Below are 22139 nucleotides of genomic sequence, written 5' to 3'. Positions count from 1 at the left end.
GTTTTTTTAAATTCTTTCAAAGAAAGAAACACGATTATTTTAATACCTTTTAAAGAAAAGAAGAAATAATTCTTTTTCACGTGGCGAGAATGCAAAGATGCATTTTATCACTTCACTATCTTCATTTCCGGATACGAAATATATTTTCGTCCGTTCGCCATATGTCGAAGAATGTAACGTTGAAGGAAAGCGTTTATGAAACATTCCGGGACATCCCCCGTTCCTTTATACCCGTGGCAATTTTGTAGCTTCGTTCATAGATACTCCTCTCACGTCTTGAATCCAATCGCTTTTTACTCTCCCGTAGTATGGCGAAACAACGCAAAGTCATATTGTGTCAGAAGTGCTGGCTCGGCAAGGTCTTAAGAAAAACCTTTGGATCTTTACTTTACTACGTGTAGAATTTCGAAGGGCGCGCGAACATTCTTTGAGAAAGCCCGGCACTGTTGATTTTGCGCGCAAATTCTCCTTTGCGTATGTAAAATAATCTTTGCGATATATTCAAAGCGACGACTAAAAATAGCGTAATACAAGTATTTCAACATTCCATACAATTTGATACTAAAATTTAAAAAAAAGTCAGTGTTATACGTATAACAATATTCTCTAATCTGTTAGAAAAAAGGAGAGAGAGAGGGGGAAAAGAGAGAACGAATTAAGTATTATATATAAACCGAAACTAGATAGAAAATTACTTTTGTTCGGAAGATACGGTTGTATATTTGCGATTTTTGCAGATAAATCAAATTACAATGAAATTACTTTCACAGAATTCTCTTCTTACGATAAACTCGTGGATTTCTTATATATACGAGATATGTTAGTGAACTAAAAACAGCCCGCTTGGAATACCTATTATTAGATATTCTTTAGGGACATGGTACATCTATCTTTATTTGACCGAGTTTTCGGTCGCACTAGAGTCGCACGATCGTGAGAAAACGATCCCTCGGCGTTGATCCCAGCCTGGTTTAGACATTATATTGTACTACGCAATCATGTCGATATAAACACGAGGTCAGACGTGACGGAGTGACGTATCGCCAATCATTTTCATACACGGTCAAGTCCAATCTAAAAATGTCAGACGTCATATTCGTCCGACTATCTAATTGCGAAGAATGGATGTGCGATACGGATTTATACGGATATCAATTGGTGGTTGCAGTGTCTTAGGATGTTTAGTGCACCTCAATAATTGGGTCATTACACAAACGTCCTATTGATTCAACTTGATCTCCGGGGAAGATCCTCGAGAGCAGCCACCGTAAGATAAATTACAAAGTTATTTTGAAAACAAAGATGGGACCGCTGTTTCGTTAGAGCTCTTCTCGTTTATAAATTAATGATACGTGCGAGAGTATATAGTAAAATTAGCACACGATACAAGTATAATTAGCGACATCGACGCGTGTGGGTACTCTTAACGTAAACAACTTATAGGAAACCGGACAATAGTATGTGTAGTCGTACGTCGTATCCTATAATCTATTAGAGTAACCTGAAATAACGTAAATGTGGGCGTAGTTTAAGAATAACTGTTATTTCTAGAAAAGTATACCAAGATTTATTAAATATAGATTCAAATTTATGATTTTAATAATTTACCAATTTATGTAAAGACGTGCACCAGTTTCTATAATAGAAATATTTTGTATTCAAAGTTCGTTATGACAAATTTAGTTTTCAAATGAAAATTTGAAGTTACGGAAATACTACACGTTTCTAAATAATTGTACTTTGCTTTATATTATTGAGTATTATTTTTATATTTTACATATACATATACAAATGTACATGCACATATATATATATATATATATATAAAATACGATTACTGTAAAAAGATGAAGAAGAAAAGACGAGAGTTACAAGTTTCTAAAGAAAATTATCAACATTGATTTAATGTTTATCACGATAGCTGATTAAAGAAAAGAGTAGTTACGGCGGCAAATATCGTGGCGATCGTTCGAGGAAGATTATTTCGCGGATTTGCTTGCACTTTTGGATAATCCGATATTTGCCTGAAACACTCACGTCGATGTTGTGCAAAATTTACTCGCCATATTAACTGCCCGGGGGCAATCCATTCGGATATTTGTATAACAAACGTTCGCGGTCGCGCGAAATATTGAATTGCTCATCCCTAAGCAAATTCATAATCTATAACGCGTCGGTGTCCGTAATTGCGGCGATATTTAATAAGGCGAGGACATTTATAGAGCTGGCCGAGTCGTTTATCGTGCATAAATACGGTCGAGGAAAAACGAGCGTGAAATATATTCTTGGCGAGGAATATTTTCAGATTCTGAGGTATCACCATAAACTTTTAGGGATTATTTCTTTCTATCAAGCTAGATGTATCGTCAAAAGATACAATGATGTTTAAATCAAATTAAATATATACACGTATCGTCAACATATCTTGAAAATGGCGCGAGTATATTTTGAAATTAGAATTTTAGAGTTAAATATATAAATTACTACTTTCAATACACTCATACACACAATTAAATTTATCTTTTTTTATCTATTGATTTTTATTCTATATTTCAACTTATTTTACTAATATTCTTTTTTTTATCTTATAATTCGTTACTCCTTATTCATTATTAATTGATTTTGCAATTTTGATTAATAATTGATTAATACAATCTTTTGTGAGGATTCATCTTTCGATTAATAACAATTATTTCGCTGGATGACATACGATTTGGTAATTTAATAGGTCTAAATCGCATGTACGTCGCTGATTATTACGGAGGACGTAATTACGAACTGAATTACTTTACTTATTAGGAGTTCTCGATCAGAACAAAGTCGCTCGGGCATCTCCGATCGCGAAATAATGGACGCTTTTGCCAGGAGCGCTATTCAAGTTTAATCAAATGAAGTGTTTTGCAAGTACCCGTTAATTAATTCATGCCCAATATCCATCTCTACCAAGGAGTATCACCGCAGCCGATAATCTTCCAACTTCTGTTTCAGATGACCTCTATAATTCTGGAGACGCGCCGAGCAGCGCCACTATTGAGGGTGAGTTACTTTCGACCAATTTCAAAAGTTTTCGCGAACGGGCGGCTTTAATTGAGTGTGTTTAGTATTCATCCGCTATCGTGTTTAAGGGATTAAAGGGAAATTATACGAGCTCGCGTTCCACTACGCAAACTACGCGCGACTCTTCCTTTGATACTGTATCGTGGCTTTAACAGTGTTCAGCTTGTAGCATTAATACGTGCTCGCCGTTAACAAGTGTTACTAGCTCGAAACTTTCAGCAGTAGACAAATAAGCCGCTGTCATGTTGCTATTGATCGGCAAAAAGAATCCAGCGGAATAGCGCCAAGATTACCTCTATTAATTTTGATACCCTTGATCAAACGAGAAATAATGCCGGTACATTATACTCTGGCTTTGAAAACAGGCACTATATCAATTAACATAACGTTTCATCGATCAAACTTTATCGTATAACATCGTTTTATTCATTTTTCATAAATGCTAATAATTCATCGTTGTATTCGGTCTCGTAACAGATACATGTACATGTTACACGTGATAAAAATATTTGACATCATAAAAATACTCCAATTTAATTGACACATGTATCAGCATTGATCTTATACATTATGAAAATTAGTGAAAAATTACCTTCCAGCATCGCCGTTAATGAAAGATTATCATGCATCTCTCTTTCATTCTCGCGTTTACTTCTACGAGATAATTGTGCAAATTTTTACTTTTTTTAAGAATCTTTTATTTGTCTCACACAATAAAAGCGTAGAAAGTATATATAAAACAATAAAAAAATTATGAAAAATTATTATTACCATTGTGTAATATACATATTTGTATATATATATATATATGTATATATATATATATATTTGAAAATATTACGATATATTAAAATTATATTATTAAGTAATATTTTAATCGCTAATTTGGGAAGATTTGTGAGGCGTTAGAGATACGTACAATCCAAATTTGTTTTTGCGAATCAGAGATCAATGTTGAGATAATATCATTTAGATGATATCGCGACTAAAGAGAAATTCTTCTCGTCATTTTCCGCAATATCAGTATAATACTCACGCTGCTACTAATTACATCTTATCGGCGTCACGCATCTACCACTTCTTCGTCGAGCCCGTTAGGTGCAAGTGGATAACGGCCACTTTCGTTAATGTAACTGTGTGGCAGTCATATAAGCGATTCAGGGCATAGAATTGAATTATCTCACAGGGATCGGGGAAAGGATTCGGGAGGGTCAAGCAGTCGGTACTCGAGATGCACGGAATGGAGGAGGTCTAATTTAATCTAGTAGGCGAGAGTATATTTCTCCTCTTTTTCCCTCCCATCCTCTCGTAAACTCTATCTATCGCAAAATAGGAACAAAAGTAGCGTAGAAACTTTCCTTTGTAGACGACTAACAGTTTGCTTCTTTCGCGCGGCGCATAAGAAACGGCAGGAAAGGAGGGCAAATTTTCGGCGAAGCGGCGAATGGCTGTAACGAAAGGGGGATCCGCGGCGTATTTGCGGCGAAACTTTTCACAGAGAATTTCCGGTCACGGCGAGGCGTGTTAAAAAATTACGCTTTAACGTATGTACCGTGAAATTGAGGTGGCAAGATCGTTTTCCATTTTTTACTTGGGTTTCGCATTGCGCCGCTACTGGCCGGCTTCGCGTTACACACTTGTCTGTCTCTTTCGAGCTATTATCTGTCGTTGAAATTACAAAGAGCCCTATCGATCGTATATACAAATTTTAGAATAAACGACAGTTAAAAGGACCGAGAAGAAAAATGACTTGATTATTATCGAATTTGTAAAGTTCTAAAAAAAAATTAAATATTAATTAATTAATTTTTTTTTTTTTTTTTAATTCAAAAAGAATTAATCGAATTTTTTTTATATTTCTCTCTCTTTTTCTTAATCTTGAAATTAATTTTTTTAATTTTTTGAAGAAAGAGATGATTGGACTTTTGATTGTTGTTCTGTATTCTTCAATTTTTCCGTTTAATGATTATTATATTCAGAGTCAAAAAGGAAAAAGAATTATCATATATATTTGCCGTTGCAAATCGCGCCGGCTGGTATTGTTTCAAAGGCAAGAGGACAATTACATTATTCCGCATAGTTGCGAGGAATTTAATTTGTCGGGTAGCCCTTCGCAAGAGACGAGTGATAAAAACTTCCCTCCGACTACGTAACCGTCGTGGTTGCCGAGCGGCTGTCTCCAACGAGTTTTCGCGGAGAGTTTTCACGGGGTGGTTGCGAAAGGGAGTAACAAAGAGTAATCGCGCGTGGCAAAGTTCGTCGGCGCGATCGTATATTGCTGTGGACCGACGTTTACAACTAGAGCCAATGTGAAGGCATATGGCAAAATACGTACTTCATTAAATTCAACGGAACGATCCGCGAGTGGAATTCCTCCAGACAACTTTTCTCTCGATCGCTCGATTTCTTTCTCACATCGAAGATTACTATTGCACCATAATAGAGCAACATTAATGGCGATGAATATGACGTGATAATGAAATATATAAGCGAATCGGACGAATTTTATCGAGCTAAGCGTTAGTTAATTATTTTTCTAAACTGCTATTTAAATTACAAGGATATAATTACAGATACTGTTAATACTTTATAATGCTCACATTGCGAATAGTTGTGCATGTCGCCTCTTAATTTAAAATTATCTTGCCACGAACATGTTTTACTGGTGTTTCTAGATACGCGCGATATCGTAATCTCAGTAAAGTTAATAAAAACTTTAATGCAAAATTTACATATTTTTATGGCAGAAGTTGCGTGCCGCACTCTCACAAAGGATTTCTGATAACGAGACAAAAAATATTCTTCACATATTTAATCGTATCGCAACCTTATGCGGTATAAAAATAAAAGAATTTTAAAATTAAATCAATAATTCCTTTTCTTCTCTCTCGAATTAAATAAGATTGTCTTACTATCTTGAGACAAGAGTAACATATACAAATCTAAGCTTATATATTCTTGCATTTAGAATAACTTGATGTTAGCGCCACAATAGTCGGCGCGAAACCGATACGCGGTGACGTTACTAGGCATTTTATTCTAGATTTAAGAATTTTCCATTTAAGATTAAAATATTCCTTTTTCAATAATAAATATGATTGTCGCTATATCGATCCTATTTTATGATAGATTGAAGAGTAATAGCATTAGATCCGGAAATCTTTTCTGTGGGTGCGTAAAAGAACGAAACATAGGATAAACGTGTCCTTTCCATGCTTGCAAAATGCGTTAACTCTAAACAATATAAACGAAATAAATGATTAAGAGAGCATATTAATACAAATTCTACATACCTTAATATAATAAAAATACATTGTAATAGACGGGGAGATTCCATATGTTCCCCTTTTGAATGCCGAGACCGCCCGTGGCTCGTGCACTTTATCCTATTGAGAATGTTCCCCTTGAATGGAGTTTCGCCCTGCTTCGTAATAATGCGGTATCACTTTCCTCTCACTTGCTTCCGGACAATATGCTTCCTACAATAGGGAAGCCATCGAAAGTCTTGTACCTTCTTTTTCCGCGCCATCGCTGAAAAATCGCTCCCTAACATTCGTTAATCCTTTTGATGTCAAGTTTTTATTTACTAGATCAAAAATCTGTTTATTTCTATGTAACTATAGAAGTGTTTAGGAATCCTTGAGAAATTTTTTGATTAATTTCACAAATGCTCCATAAAATATAAAAACGCGACAATTGACGTAAAATGTGTAACATGCAGATATCGAAAAAATTTAATTCACCAAAATATCTTAATACGAAAAATTAAAGAAAGAAATCTATACGAGTATCGCACAAATTACTGTAATCTATAGTTTTTAATATTGTAAGGAATTTCAACGCGCTATTAAGCAGAGCTAGCCTACAGAGCTCCGATTATCAGTGTAAGCCTAAACCCGAGCAGAGGAAAAATAACAGGGGCTTGACTTGACTTTGAGAATTATAATGGCATCGAATAGAGATAGTTCTCACTCAGACGGCCAATAAATGATATTATTATGTAAAATGTAAAGCTTCGGGGCGCTCTTAAGAAAAGGAATAAATTAAAAAATAGGATTCACAGAGACAAAAGACACGCGCATGTAAATACATTAATTCCACTCCGGATACAAAAGAAAGGATGCGCTAGCGAGACTTGAACGGCAAGGATAATTTTAGGTCTAGGATAATTTTCCTTCATTTTTTATTGATTCAAGCTGATACTCTACCGCTCAGCCACTCAGTGCTCCTTAATAATATTAAAAATCTCATATATATGCACTTTATTATACCTAATATATTATATTAAGCATGATATTTTTGTAACTTGAGGAATGCTAGAAGTGAAAGCATTAACGTACGAAGTGAAAAAAACGTAACAAAAGCGATGAACCATCGGTCTTTTAGGCGTGTGTATATATATCTCATCTTCTCGAATTACAAAAGTGTACGAGGTGCGCCTTTCACGAACTTTTCTCGAGGATCTCTGATATCTTCGAACGGCGTAGCGCGTCTTGGTGGTTGGTTCCCTTTTGATTCCACTCTTTTACCGGCGTCTATCAGAAGCGTTATTTTGAAGCGCTCCTTTCGCCCGCGATTCTTTTTTTCCCCCCGGGCGTTGCTCTACGCCGTGTTATTAAATAAACCTGCTCGCTATCTCTCTCTCCTTGGAAAAGAGATTTTCCTGCAAATACTACGACGTGACGGCAATGCGCAAACATTGGCAAACTTTAATATTGTCCGCGCGGGCACATAATATAACATATTTTATCAAAGTGTGCACTGTGGGAAATACCGCGCCGTTATGTAGACTCTGTCTCGCAACGAGAAGTCGACAGTTCGAATGTACGCGTTTTTATTTCAAGCGACTAAAAGTTTTAATAAAATTATCCTCATGGCCAATATTATCAATTGGAAATTTTGTAACTTGATTTCATCCGATGAAAGGTGAATCTTTACGAATTTGTAGCCAACAATATCGTATTTTTGTATCAGAATCTTAATTTTTCTTTGATAAAACATGAAATTAATTTCTTTATAGAAGTAAAAGTTTCTACGATAATACGTTTTATATAAATGTTTGTAATTAGAGAGCATTAATTAATAAAAATAATAAAGATGATTTTATTATATAATAAAGATAATAAAGATGATTGGAGCATAATTATAGATTAATTTCTTCACGCAGACATTCATTTCATTTTCAACGAGGGCGAAGGATAATTCGGCTCGAATGTAATAAGAGGTACAGAGCGTAAAGTTGTAACGTTTATAGTGTATGATGCTCTCGCCGAGCATCTTCGGGATTTATGTTTTACCTATTGCGGCGACGAAAGCGAGTAATCCGCTTCTAAGGAAAATGGGGAGAAGGAAATGTGGACGGAAAATGGCATCCGCGCGTACGGATCCCGAGCATATTTGCTTCGATAAAACGGATACGTTGTCTCGTGTTCGCGGCAACGTCTCTGTTTATTCGCGCGCCGATCGTGCTTGTGGAGGAAGAGACGGGATAGGACGAAAGAAACTCGGTATCTCTTCGATATAAGAAAATAGAAATTGAGCAAAGTAACAAGACGCCAGGGGTCACGTTGTCTTCTCCAGGACAGAAAATGCTACATTCGCTTCTTGGTTTTTTTACGAGAGAGAGAGAGAGAGAAATGATGTTGCACATAGCGGTTTATAAAAATGATATCCTATCCTCTTCCCCCGCGCGATTTCTGGCAATGAGATTAAGTCGGCTTGTCGATGCGCGTCAGATAGATATTTGTCAAGAGGAGAGGTTTCATCGAAATAAAGTGCTCTGCGCTTCAACGTCGAAATGCCATGAGTGCATGACATGAGTGCAATAGGCGTCGGCAATAGATACGAAAATCGATACGAAAATAAAGGCTTGTCGCGGATTTATTGCATTCGCAATTCACAATTTTTTTTATTCGTCAACGTGAGGTATAAATAAAAATTGATGGCAACGTAAGGTTAATTCTCGTCATGCGGGACATTTTGTCATCGCGTTACAATAAATATTATTTTTCAGATACGTTTTTAATAGACACGTTTAATACGGAACGTTAATAAATACATTTAATAGTCACGTTTACGAATACAAGAAAAATCGAATATGGATGCATGTAACAATCTAATATGACCTCAATTGATTGAATTTTTTAACAGATTGCGTTTCATATCCGATATTTGGCGTAGAATAAAGATCTCAAACAAGTCGGCTGTATAAAATTTGATTTGATTAAATTAATTTTTTTTTTTTATTACGATGTTACAAGCGAATCATGAAACTGCAGCTGACATTTTAAAGAGTGATCCAAGAAGCGTGGTCGGATCGAGATTAAACGTGGATTAATTTATTGCCCCCTCTCCTTTCTCGATAGAAACTATTTCCTTACAAGAATTGATTTCATTAGAAGCTTGTTTTCGCTTTAAGTGGATTGTTAAACTTTAACGGCGTTTCAAGGGACGCGCAGGCCGTCACTGGCCGTGTATTAATTTACCGCCTACATAGAAACTGCTTTCGCAAAAGAATTAATTTTGTTCGTAATTTAAAATTATTCCGAACTTGAAGAATCTCTACAAAGCGAGAGCGAATCCGATATATAGTCGCTTGTGCTTGAAATCTCTTTCCATTTCCACGAGAAAGCTTACAATAAAAAAAAAACGATCGGACGTAGTTACAACGACTCATTTACTTAGAGATAGCGTACCATAATATACGGCGATTATGCCCACTTATAATTTAAGTCAGAACACTTTTATATATAAAAAATACAAAAAAATATTAAACGGAAGAAATTAAAAAAAAAAGAAAAAAGAAAAGTTTTTATCCCAAAAGTCGTTATAATTCCAAGCGAACTGTAACTGATAAGTAGAGTTTCCTTCGTTATAAAGTTGTTTGAATTGAAACTTATTCAACTTATTCAACTGATTCGAGTTGAGAGTGAAACTTTGCTGAGTATTCGCTGAAAATAATCCAAGAAGCGCATTTAGCGGCGTTGACCGCGTCGTTCCGGGCATCTCATGGAAAATTCGTAGTTCCTAGAGGCACTTCAATTGTCCGGAAAGAAGACAGCCGACATTGTACTAGAGCGCATTTCAATTGTATAGAGTATAGAGTATCTAGCAAATCCGTTTGTTAAAAATTTCCCGTCCTCTCGATTCAATCGTTAATTATCGCCAAACAAAGTTTGTTCCGCGCTTAGAGACGAGGAAGAGTATTTTCCGTATCTTGGATTTCGTGGCGTGATTTCCGTAATGTTAATCCTTTCCAGGATATATTGAATGATTGCTGACGCTCTCGCGAAACGAAGATGCCGAAGAATGTTAAATGTTACCTCAAACAGGTGAGTTAGGCGACAAATCTCAGTCGTCGAGGATGTATTAATTACGCTGTTTAAGACTACGCTGATTAAATAATTCCGAGGATTCCGGGATTAAGGTCTTAACGCAGTCTCAACGCAAGTAACTTTTGTCTTTTGAACGTGTATACACATATAAACGTGTTTTAATGTTGAGACATTTCAACAGAACGGTATAAATTATTCACGGTACTCGTCTTTGCCATTTGATTTTCGTTTGCAGAGAGCAGTTGAATTAGTGATCAAGTTTGTATTATTAACACATTAATAACGACGAAGTCGTCCGATAGGAAACTCCTATAGACAGTCGACAATGTATTTAGTCCCTTATTTTACGTCGCGTAACACGCGTATCTCTATAACGCTCATCGTAAGATCATTAATCCATAATTTGTCTGCTTTATATAAATAATCGAATAATTGCGGCGAGAGCGCATTAACAATATGTATTAAAATTTTATTCGAAAACTTTTCTTCACAAGAATTTCGTCGATCGAGTCTCGAAACGTTTCGGATAGAAATTTCTTCTTTCTTTGCGAGCACGCTAGAATTTTCTTAACATTATTCTATGTTTATCATTCTATCTTTCTCTCCTTTTCATTTATCATTCCGCTCTTCCTTTCGACGTGGTTTGCGAGTAATAGCGAGAAGCGACGAGGCCATTCCATTCCTGTAACTTCGGAGCAAACGTAAAATTATACGCTTGGGTCTCCGTTCGCTGGTTTAGATGGCTGGTTGGTTGACCCAAGTTCTCGACGCTTCCATCAAGCATGGGTGGAGGAGTATTGCGCCACTTTGCCAACTGTTATAATAATTCTCGTTACGGCTACCTTGCTCTTCGTCACCGCCGTGATTTTCACACGGCGTGCCACCAACTTGACCAAAAATAGTCGCAAAAAATGTGGCGGATTGTCGGCTCGAAATCTTCTCAAGTGCAACTTCTCGCCAACCGTGTAACATAAGTTGGCAGATATTCATTATTTTCTCACTGTTATTGTTGGAAAAGCGATAATCTTTTACTCCTATGTGCTTCTACTGAAAATTGTAAGGAACGAGAAGTATATGCTCTTATATCTTATTTAATGAAATTATAGTGAAAAATTTAATTGTCGTCAATCGTATATTTGAATTTTTTATCGAAAAGCGTCGATACCAAGACGGAATTTTTTTATATCCTGTTCACTTTTCATATTCTCAAATAGTCGCATGATTTTTATATTATTGAAAGCGATATCCAACGGAATTAGAAATTTTTTAGAAGCATTCCAAGCTGTTGCGAACAGTTCGAAAATTGATGTCCTACTTTTATATGGTTCGGACTGCATTGCCGTTAGGTTCTAAAGCTTATTTCTTATGTAAATATAATACATTAGAGGAACTTTAGTGCTCATTCGTTGAACGATACTGATAATTCGATTAATTGATTCATTTAGTAAACCGATGCTTCGCCGGTAAACACATTGAATTAGCACGCATATTTGTCGCTTTTAATACAATTATACGGTCTCGTTAAATGCAACAATGTTTGACCAATGTAGCGTTATGAATATCTAATTTCTGATTATTTCATTTAAAAATTTATTACACCGAAATAGAATCCTGCCTTTGACAGAATTATATAATATGTTAAATACACTTTGCGCTTGATTAAAATATTACAATTGTAAGCTGAATTCTCGGATTTTCGATTAGTTAAAATAGCGAATACGCAATATTAAAGCGAAAGCGGGTTTATTTTTTGAAGAAAACGGGAGAACAGATAAGTGAAATCGCAGAAGATGAAATTTTATGAAAAAATTTGCCGAGTAATCTTGCCTCAGTAACGCGTAAAAAAAAAAGAAGTTCAAGATTTCTGGATCTGCGGCACGTTTCTCTAATTACGACGCTCCTGCGAAACGATCTCCAATACCCGATCGTTTTATGTCATTAACGACCGTAAGAGAATCGGCTTGCGGCAAGGAATCCAAGTTAGATGGGAATACGGAATTCGATCTTGGGAACGTTCTGCTGCATTTGATCAACCGTAAATTCGCCTCCGAGCACCGAGGAAGATCGAACGGTTACTTTTGAAATTAATATAATGAATTAGTTATTAGGATAACGAATTGAGAATGATCGCGTTAATAATGGATCTAGCGAATTAAACTAATTATATCTTTATATAAAATATTGCGCAATAATTGTGGTCGCTGAGTGAATTTTGTGAAATTATATATATACGTGTATATATATATATATACAATAATATTATTTTTAAACAACTCTTTTAAATACATATTTGTGTCATATGAGTAAATTACTAAATTTAATTATGACAAATTTCAACTATATTATTGAAGAAGATTCACTATTTTTCAGTTTTCATATTTATAAATCTAAAAAATTTTATTACAACAAATTTTCAATTTGAGTCCGAACGAATATGTTTAAACGTAAAACATTGTATCGAACCATCTTTCGTCTTCGTTACATCTGACCAGAAATCTGCAGCCGTCGTGACTCAAATCACGCATTAGGACTGACGGCACTAATGATTGGAAGGGAACGGGAACGGAAATCAGAGCTCGAGACAAAGCAGTGTATCAACGCAGAGTACTGAAACGCGGCCCCCCTCCAGCGAGATCTATAGTTCGTCCTTGAATCGGCAAGGGATAAAAGAGCAATCAATCTGACCTCCGATGTGCCATCGCCTCTACTTTTCTCTCTCATCGTGCGCTTACGTCGGCTGCGGAGTAGTTCTCGCGATTTCTTGAAAATCTCGGTGAAAGTCGAGAGAAAACGAGTTCGCTTCTCGGGTTGCCCGACACGTAGCGCGAACAAATTTCTATTGTATATCGACAATGGCTCCGGCATCCGGGTACGTCGCGGACATAAATAACGAAGGAGCCGAGCCGGGGGATCCGCAGACACACTGCGCTACCCTTCTTCCATATTCGGAAATTCAATTTTGATAACGCTTACCAGAAGGTAAGACTCGGGATGGCCGATTTATATCTTCCTTCTGGTCGCCCTCTATCATCGCGCGAGTCTTTTCCCCCCGTTCTTCTGCAGTTTGTTTCCCCGTCCTCTCGCTCATCCCACACGCTCCTTTTCTACTTTTCGCATTTCTTTTGTATAATCGCCGATGATTTGCGGCCTGGAAGATTCGATATAACGGCGCGCTGAAAGCTGTTACTTTTATGTTCGCGCTATCAGTAAACGTTAGTGAAATTGAGCCATTGAGCGGAATAGCGGCGATTCGGTGAAAATAAAGCTTCGCCATTTACCAGCCTTCACGCACGAAGTTTAATATAATTTTATATTCGTTCTTTTTATATCATAAAAAATTAATACGCGATATAATGGTTATTGAAATTATTAGAGAAATAAAAAAAAACACGGGGTTTTTAAATATAATTATTATTGAGAAACATCGTTTTTATAACAAAGATATACTATCGTAAACATCATTAATACCTTCGTCAAGTAACTAGATAGTATTAGATTTCTAATCCCACCGAGAATCCTCTTGGTGGAGCTTTTACGCATTTTCGTTGCTTTCCTTTCGTTTTTCTGCCCGCGTTCTCGCGAGTAACCTTCTTCGATATCTCGTTTACACTCCGCGGGAAAGCCGGCAATTTGCCGAGAGCCCGGGGGATCTCGGTAGCAAAGCTTGTTTTATTAACCCTGAAGAACAGCGGAGCGGAGATTTACCGCGATAGTGGCGGACAGTCCGACGTCGATAAAATTTGTTTCTCGCCATTAATCCGAGTAAAGAGTTACGTCAATTCCTTCGGCATCGATAGATCCGCGAGGATTTACGGGCGGGATATATTCCGCGAAGGATAATTGGAAAATATTTTCCTATCGCGTGCGCATCTCGCGTAGAGTTCAAGGGCGGCCGCGCTCCACATTTTTTCGTATGCGCGCGAGAAATAGGACGTTTTTATTGATTCCAACTCGGAGAGCAGGAAAAAAAAAAAAAAAAATACGAAAAGGCCAGTCGGAAGATTGCTACAGGGGTTACATTTGAATAACGATACCTAAGCGCTCTTCGAAATTTTCGCAGGTTAGCAAATAGTACGCAAAATAATGGTTGATCGTTATTTTTAGATTGTAATAAGAATTAGGTTTGTGCTCTTAGAAATGAAATTTGCTTATATATATATATATGTGTGAGATGCAGTGCCGGTTTTAGAATCAGTTTAGATAATTTGGTACGTTTACTAATCAAGAAAAATATTGCAACGAAACAAAGTTAAAAAATTAATAATCGTGTTTGCGCGATTTTAAAGCTGCGAAATCTTTAATTACATTTTCAAATGAGAGAGAAGTAACCAAATTATTATTAAATTATCATTATTAAAATCATTATTAAAATTTAATACAGTCAACGCAACAAGCCCTTTTTCTCCAAGTGAATTTCTGAGAGCGATTTTAATACGATTGTTTCTCAAATCTGGCGCCCCCTTCTCTGCTGACGTTCCTAGGCAATTGCCTATGATGCCTATATGATAAAACCGGCACTCACAGAATGCAATAACAATCTAAATTCTCATAAATAGTGCACATATAACGAGAAATGTGAGAAAATATTTGAAATAAAGTGTATTAATTAATATTTAATGGTTAAAAATAGCCATTACTTTTAAACAATTATCGCTACAATGTTCGCGTGAGCATATATATGTAAAAATTGAAAGAATAAATAATGTTAGAAAAATAAAGGCGCGTGTATTTGGCGCGCCATTTCGGCCATAGAAACGCCGCGTAATTCCAGAATTCGTTTAGACGGTCTCATGAATGTTGCATCGAACGATTACGCGCCGAATCAACGTACAATACCGTAACGTGTATACCGTCCGAATTTAATTAGCCGGTAGAGTTTAACCAATTGAATCGGAGCGATCGGCATGACAAACGGCGAGCTACAAATCACTCATTACTGCGACGTAATGTCCGACGCTTTCAATATAATGCCGTTGTTATTCAATCGCGTCCTCCTCGTCGTCCTCGTCGTCGTCGTCGTCGTCGTCGTCGTCGTGGCACATCGAGCACATACTCGCGGCAGACTTGTCCGAATGTACAATGAACCGCGGCGTGATACCGGTTGACAAACGTGATCAACATGATTAATATTCTCCCGGGTGCTGTTTTTATTCGCTCGAGTCGAGTGAGCGATTTTTATTTAGCGCGGGCGACGATTCATCATGTATATATCACAACTCGCCACGTATATTACGTCAACGTTGCGCATTCACTTTTAAATATTCACCCTGTCGCTCGTAAATCGTAAATCAGATCCGAACGTCGCTAACGATCCCGCATCACCGATAAACGCGGGTGCGATAATATTCAGGTGGATCGTGTGATAAAGCTGAGCGACTCTAACATGATTAACGTTTAAATAAGCTCGTTCACTATACGCAAATCGTTACGAGTGAAATACGAGGCGCCGCAGTTTAAGTCTTATATCTGAAAAGCGCGGGGGGGATATTAAGTGCAACGCGTATATAAGGTCTTGCGCCGTCGCTCGTTTATAAGAGAGCGGTAGGGATGAAGTTTGTTAGGTACTAGCCGCTGCTAATATTTACAACCGACGTATACACACACCCGCATACACACATAAAAGCGGCGATTACGGCGCGGTCGTAATTCGTATCTAAAAGTAGCGCGAGCCATTAATATATTCCGTATGCGTTGCTCGTTTGTCATTTAACGAGGCTAACGCGTAGTGCTGCGCGATGCACCGGTATATAGCCGCGACTAAAAAGTCAGTTCCTGACGATGGATAGCAAAGATCATAAAAAAAAAAAAAAAGAAATCGAGGACGCAACCGAGCGGCGATCTATTGATGCACATCTTGACGTTGCACGCCTTACGTAAACGCTTGATGCTAATGCACTGTGCGGTGCATTCGCCTTTGGTGTTATAGAAAGTACCCCCTCTTTTTTATCTCTATATTTCTCTTTCTCTCTTCTTTCTTTTTTCACGTTCGTCTCTTCTATTTGCTCGTTCCATTCCCAGCATTCGCAAATGGATACATTTAACGCTTGTTCTAAGCAACACTAAGTCTCTTGTGTGGTCTATACTAATTGCGCAATATCAAGTGAAGATCTTTACATATTTTAAGAATAATATTGTGTGTGTGTGTGTGTGTGTGTATGTGTGTAACAATACGCCTGTACAGTACATTGAAATGGAATTATTTGAGAATTAAGAATCATCATGAATCATCTTGTTTGTATCTTATAAAATTTTACTTTACCCGAGGAAAAATGGGCTTATTTAATTATATAAAATCATATATATATAATTAAATGCGAGAAATTTGGCGCGATATTTAATTTTCACTTATATAATTATTATATTTGGCTAAATCTGATTATACATATATGAAAACAGATCTATAATCGAATATGATTATATAAAGATAAGATCATATCGTGCCAATTTTTCGATATATTATACACGATCATATAAAATTACATATATTATCAGATCTTTTTTATAATTATGTATTTTTACGTATGATGATATTATATCAATTTTTTCTCGGATAAATATAATTTTGTTTTTCTAGTTTTTATTATCAATTTTACGTAATCATCACTCTCTATTGCTAATATTTTTAATTGACAAGGAACGAATTTCCTAACATATGAAATCAACTTTCTCTCTCTTTCTCTCTCTATCTCGGTCTCTCTGTCTTGCTTTTCCATCTTATTTGCCGTACATCATATATAGCCCGCGTACACATCGTCAAATATGAAATATACGAGCGGAGTTAGAGGCTTTGCTGCAATTTTCACGTGCACGTAAAGAGCATAGGCTTCGTTGTCATACAAGCATTTTCTCGTTTGGCTTATCGCAGGTATAGATTAAGATGATTATTACTTAAATGTATCGCGTAATACATAAGAAGATTTTTGCGCAATAGGATTCGAATTCTACTCTGCAGTATAAATCTGCCGATAAAATATATCTAATTTGTCTAATTCTAATTCACGTGAGATCTTATATATCGGTAACCAATCTGTTGCGTTATTTAAAATTTAAAGAAGATTATATATTTGATGAAAGGAAATTATATAAAATGTTCTTTCAATCCATGCATGTATGACATTCCACTTTAAAAATAAATTACTTGAGCTTCAAATTTAGCGAGAATTTTGAAGACGATATTTATATATGATCACATTTTCAATTAAAAACTTTCTCATAAAATTAACGATTAGAGGCATAATTTTAATTTCCAATATATTTAATATCGCAGAAGCGCAACGTATTATGATTTTCGGTGAGAATTTATTAAATTGGAAAATTTCAAAAGATCCGTTTTAACACAACATTTTGTTTTAATATAATAATAAAAATCAGCAAGAGCGTGGACATATAAAATTGCAGGGCTAATTGTAATAAATAACGTTTATAATATTATCTGATACGAATACTAATAATATTTTTTTCCTTCCGAAACTTTTATAAATACATATGAATTAATATTTCGATTGAAATGTATCTATTTCTCATTGCGGTTCGCGGCAAAAGAACAAAAAGAAGTTTCCAACAATGTAATAACAGAGCCATCGGTGTGGGTGTCTTTTACTTTGTTGAATTTACATCATGGGCTTTCCCGGAGATTCTCGAATATGAATAATAATTCACTGGCGGTTAGAAGGATCTCTGTGCGATTTTTTTTCGAATTTCCTCGCATTGTCGACTCTCGGCTTTGCACGAACTCGAACGTAGGATATGTTTACGAGGACATTTAATCGTCCATCGTGTAAATAACATCGCAGGACGACGTAATTTTACCGCAAAAGACGGCTTTACCTGTCGACATTCGAATCGCATTTATCTCTTTCTCTTTTATTTTCTAATTTTCTATTTGTATGCACATAATATATGTAATTATAAAATTGAATTATAATATGTGCATAGCATGTATAAAATATATGTATTTATAAGGTCAATTAGAGTAATTGAAAATGTCGGAAAACTTTAGTATTAATACTATTTATCGAATAAATTAATCTCAAATATCAAATCTATTTTTTCTCTCTTCCGGAGATAAATTAATTGTAACTGCGATTGATCTCGATACTAATATAAATGTTTATTTTTCAGCATTAAAATTATTTTACGTGCGAACAATCGATTCATCTCTCGAATTATTATTTCCCGTCGAAAATTTTTTCAATTATCTATATACAAATATTCACAGATTAATGACTTTGTCTATATAATTTATGATTTGAGGCGATACCATATCACATCTACTATCGCAAGAAAATCTCAGATGATGCTCCCATTGTGATCGAGAGGGATTAGTGTTGAAACGAAATGAGCTTCGGCCTTTCTCTCTCTCAATCTTTTCCATGATCCTTCGCCCCATCGCGAAAACACATTTCCCGTTTCCCTTGATTCCGCCCACCGCCGCGAGTTTTCGCATACGTTCGCGTGAATTTTCATTTGAATAGTTAAACGCTCGCGCTCGGTCATTTAGCCACGGCATAAACCACCGTGATTTAAGCACGATCAGATCGGACAGATATGTTACGCCAATTTAAACGGTAGAGATAGAGGTAGTTGGCGAAGAGCGGCCTGGTACCGGGAAATTAAATGTGAGTATGATTTTAGGCGGCAATTTATATGTAAATGACATTGTTCTCTCTCTCTCTCTCTCTCTCTTTCTCCTTCTCTGTCTGTCTGTCTGTCTGTCTCTCTCTCTTTCATTTCGCTCCGTTCCATTTCTCTCTCACCTATCCTTTAATATTTCCTGCATCCTCGTTCTCGACATACCATCCATGCCGAATATTTAATAATGCCCATTGTTTCGCCGATAACGCTCGCACTGTGGCTCGAAAACACAGGTCAGTCCCCGGATATCCTGCGAGGCCTGTCGGCATTTAAAGCACGAGATTTCGCCTGGATTTTCCACGAGGGTATAAATGGCGCCGACCTCTTACTCGCCAACAGCAGTAGCAGCAGCAGCAGCAGTATCCGGTTTCCGAGATGGGCGCGAGAGCCTCACGGAGGGTAGGAGGAACTAAAATAGCGAGGGTCATGAATAAAGGGCTCGCGCGAGAAGGCTTTGACTCCGCTACGAGCATCTATCAGACGCGGAAGAATAGCAACGCGCGATATCCGTTCGCGCTTACATATATACCTCGCACGCTCGCGCGTCGTCTTTGTTAACCACGGGTCGCGGTTAAAGCGCCGGATAAAATTGCGAATTATAGAGCCGCACGTCCGCCCGCACCAGCCGTCTTCGATGGCGGGGAACCGCGTATTGTTCCCGACGCGCGGCCCGCGCAGTCAATAAATTATTCCCATATGCTCCGCGGTAAGCTATTCCGAGAGGAATGAGTGAGAGAGATAGATAGAGGAACGGAGATAGAGAAAGAGAAAACACCGCCGATTCATCTCCAGTCCATTCACGCTTCAAACAAGCGATTATCGGCGTCGATCTGCTTATCGATACGTATATTATGTTTATTATGCATTTGGGATAAATTGTCGCACTGCTGGATAAGCGATTTTGCCAGAAGTTAATTGGTGAAGCCACACAAGTATAAGATTATAAGTATAAGATGTAATGAAATAAATCATTTGCTAATCCGATTGTAATGCAAAAAAAAAAAAAAAAAAAAACAGCCGCGATAAAACATTCTTTTAAACAATCCATTGCAATATGCTTTGCAAATTGTAAGATATTTTATAATCAATCATCGCGTGTATTAAAATTAGCGACAGATTATTTCTATGTTTGGCTCAGTAATCACTTTGCTAGATGTGCTCACAGATGTGGAATTTAATTATGATTGCAAAAATAAGAGAGAGAGAGAGAGAGAGAGAGAAGAGAAAGGAACAGCAACTGATCTATATTAATGTCAGAATCATGTGCACGACCATGCAAGCTTTCGAAAGACGTAAGGGCAGTGTTTATGCGATAGAAACGGAGGGCGGTCCGACTACGGAGATAGCGCCCAAGGCTCTTTCGTTAATGAGATGCTCGGCGCAACGAGAAAGTGACATTAATGACCGCGCGACAACTGAATTTATCGTCAACCATTTTTATTTGATACGCGAAAGGACTGATACAGTGTGATGTGTCGTAATGCGATTTAAGATGCTTGATGATTTTTGATGCTGATTACTGCGAAATGTATTACCGCAGTCATAGGCAAATAAGAAAAAAAGAAGAATATACATATACAATAAAAGAAGATATACATATATGCGTATATGTATATATTATGGAGGATTCTATAGGATATATATCGTTATATTTATATAGGATTATATTCTCAGAAATTTTAATTCAGTTAAAAGTAGTTTAGTTTTAATTTTAGAAATATATATATATATGTATATATTGTATATACACATTTGACCAATATTTCTTTTTACATATAATTTTTCCACAGCTCGTTCAGAGAATGGATGTCGAAAATCGAGATTTTATGAATTGCTGTGCAAATCCACCGTATAATGTTTGCAAATCGCGAAATATTTGGAAATTATTACAATCTCCGGGTTATGCCGGTGGCCTGTGGTCGCCTGGTTTTATGCATGCCCGCAACTGAAATTAATTGCATTTGCGAAAGTTGATTATGTCTATTTAAATAGCCATGATCGTGAGCGTGCGAGCGAGACAGCGTGATATTTTCGCTGTATTCGAAAACATCGGCCGGTTCGAAGACTCGCGCGTGCTCGGTTTCCTATTAATTAAGTAAAATTACATTTCGTATCCGTGCGTTTGTTTGTTTGTTTGTTTGTTTGCCTCTTGTTTTATCCACGTCTGACCGCGAAACGGGATATTAATTCTGGACCGGATGTCCACTATTCCGGCTAGAGATGCTTACCATACACTCTTTTGTAGCAAAATACTTAAATCTATAAAATCGTATGATTTACGCATGATATAGTGTCATAGTAATAATTTCTACGTTTATTGGAATCACGACAATTGCCCTTTATTAAGTAAATTAGAGTGCATAATTGTAACCACTCGAATTAATATGATATTGAAACGTACTTCGATGAATACACGCGCCATTTAACTACGCTAAAGATGACATTATGTAAAATTAATTAGCTTTTGCGAAATTGTGCGATTCGTATGCCGCTAGCTTGATTACACATTACGGAAACTCATTTCGCATATACATCGCGTCACTGATTTTCAACGCCGTGCACGTTTTGCCACGCGAACGTATTCTTCGTTAAAAGAGAGCTATGTCACAAAACGTGCTATTTTTAATTAATTCCGGTCACCGTTATCAAGTGACGTATCACAAAGAATCACAGTAGAAATGCGAATGCAGTAGAAAGGCAACGTTACGCACAATGTATTTTTAATAAAGCGTGTTACTCTCTTTATCATGTGTAATTACTGTATTATTTTGGTAACGCAAAAGCAAACTCGTTTATACATCCGTAACAATTTTTACATTTACATTACTCTATATACAAAGTGTCTCTGAATCGTGAGATAATATTTTCATTAGTTTCACTCGTCGTTGAATTTGGGATAGATTATGCAAAAGTCGATTTCAAATACGCGAAGAAAATTTTTTCGGAAAAATATCCAGATTGTTAGCGTTGTCACTTTGCAATAATTGTAGTCAGACCTCAATTTAATAAAAAACGCGTTTAAATGCATTAAAGCGAAAGCAACCACCCGTTTTACAAAGGGCGAAATGTTTCTGACGCAAGATCGGCGAGCGACAATTATTCGCGTTACTGAGG

At 36.7% G+C, this 22139-nt stretch overlaps 1 protein-coding gene across 7 annotated transcripts in view; it reads left to right on the top strand.

Moving 5' to 3' along the window:
- Positions 1-22139, top strand: part of Cmpy (crimpy) — a 269291-nt gene that overhangs the window by 44706 nt on the left and 202446 nt on the right. For all 7 annotated transcript variants that reach the window (XM_070308937.1, XM_070308936.1, XM_070308935.1 and 4 more), the window contains one exon: positions 2989-3036. In XM_070308937.1, the coding sequence (XP_070165038.1) occupies positions 2989-3036 (48 nt within the window). The remainder of the gene's footprint in view (positions 1-2988; positions 3037-22139) is intronic.

Source organism: Polyergus mexicanus, unplaced genomic scaffold (assembly GCF_030449975.1).
Source record: "Polyergus mexicanus isolate NDT 795.1 unplaced genomic scaffold, iyPolMexi1.0 SCAF_16, whole genome shotgun sequence".
Taxonomy (NCBI): domain Eukaryota; kingdom Metazoa; phylum Arthropoda; class Insecta; order Hymenoptera; family Formicidae; genus Polyergus; species Polyergus mexicanus.
This window is presented reverse-complemented; position numbering and strand designations above follow the sequence as displayed.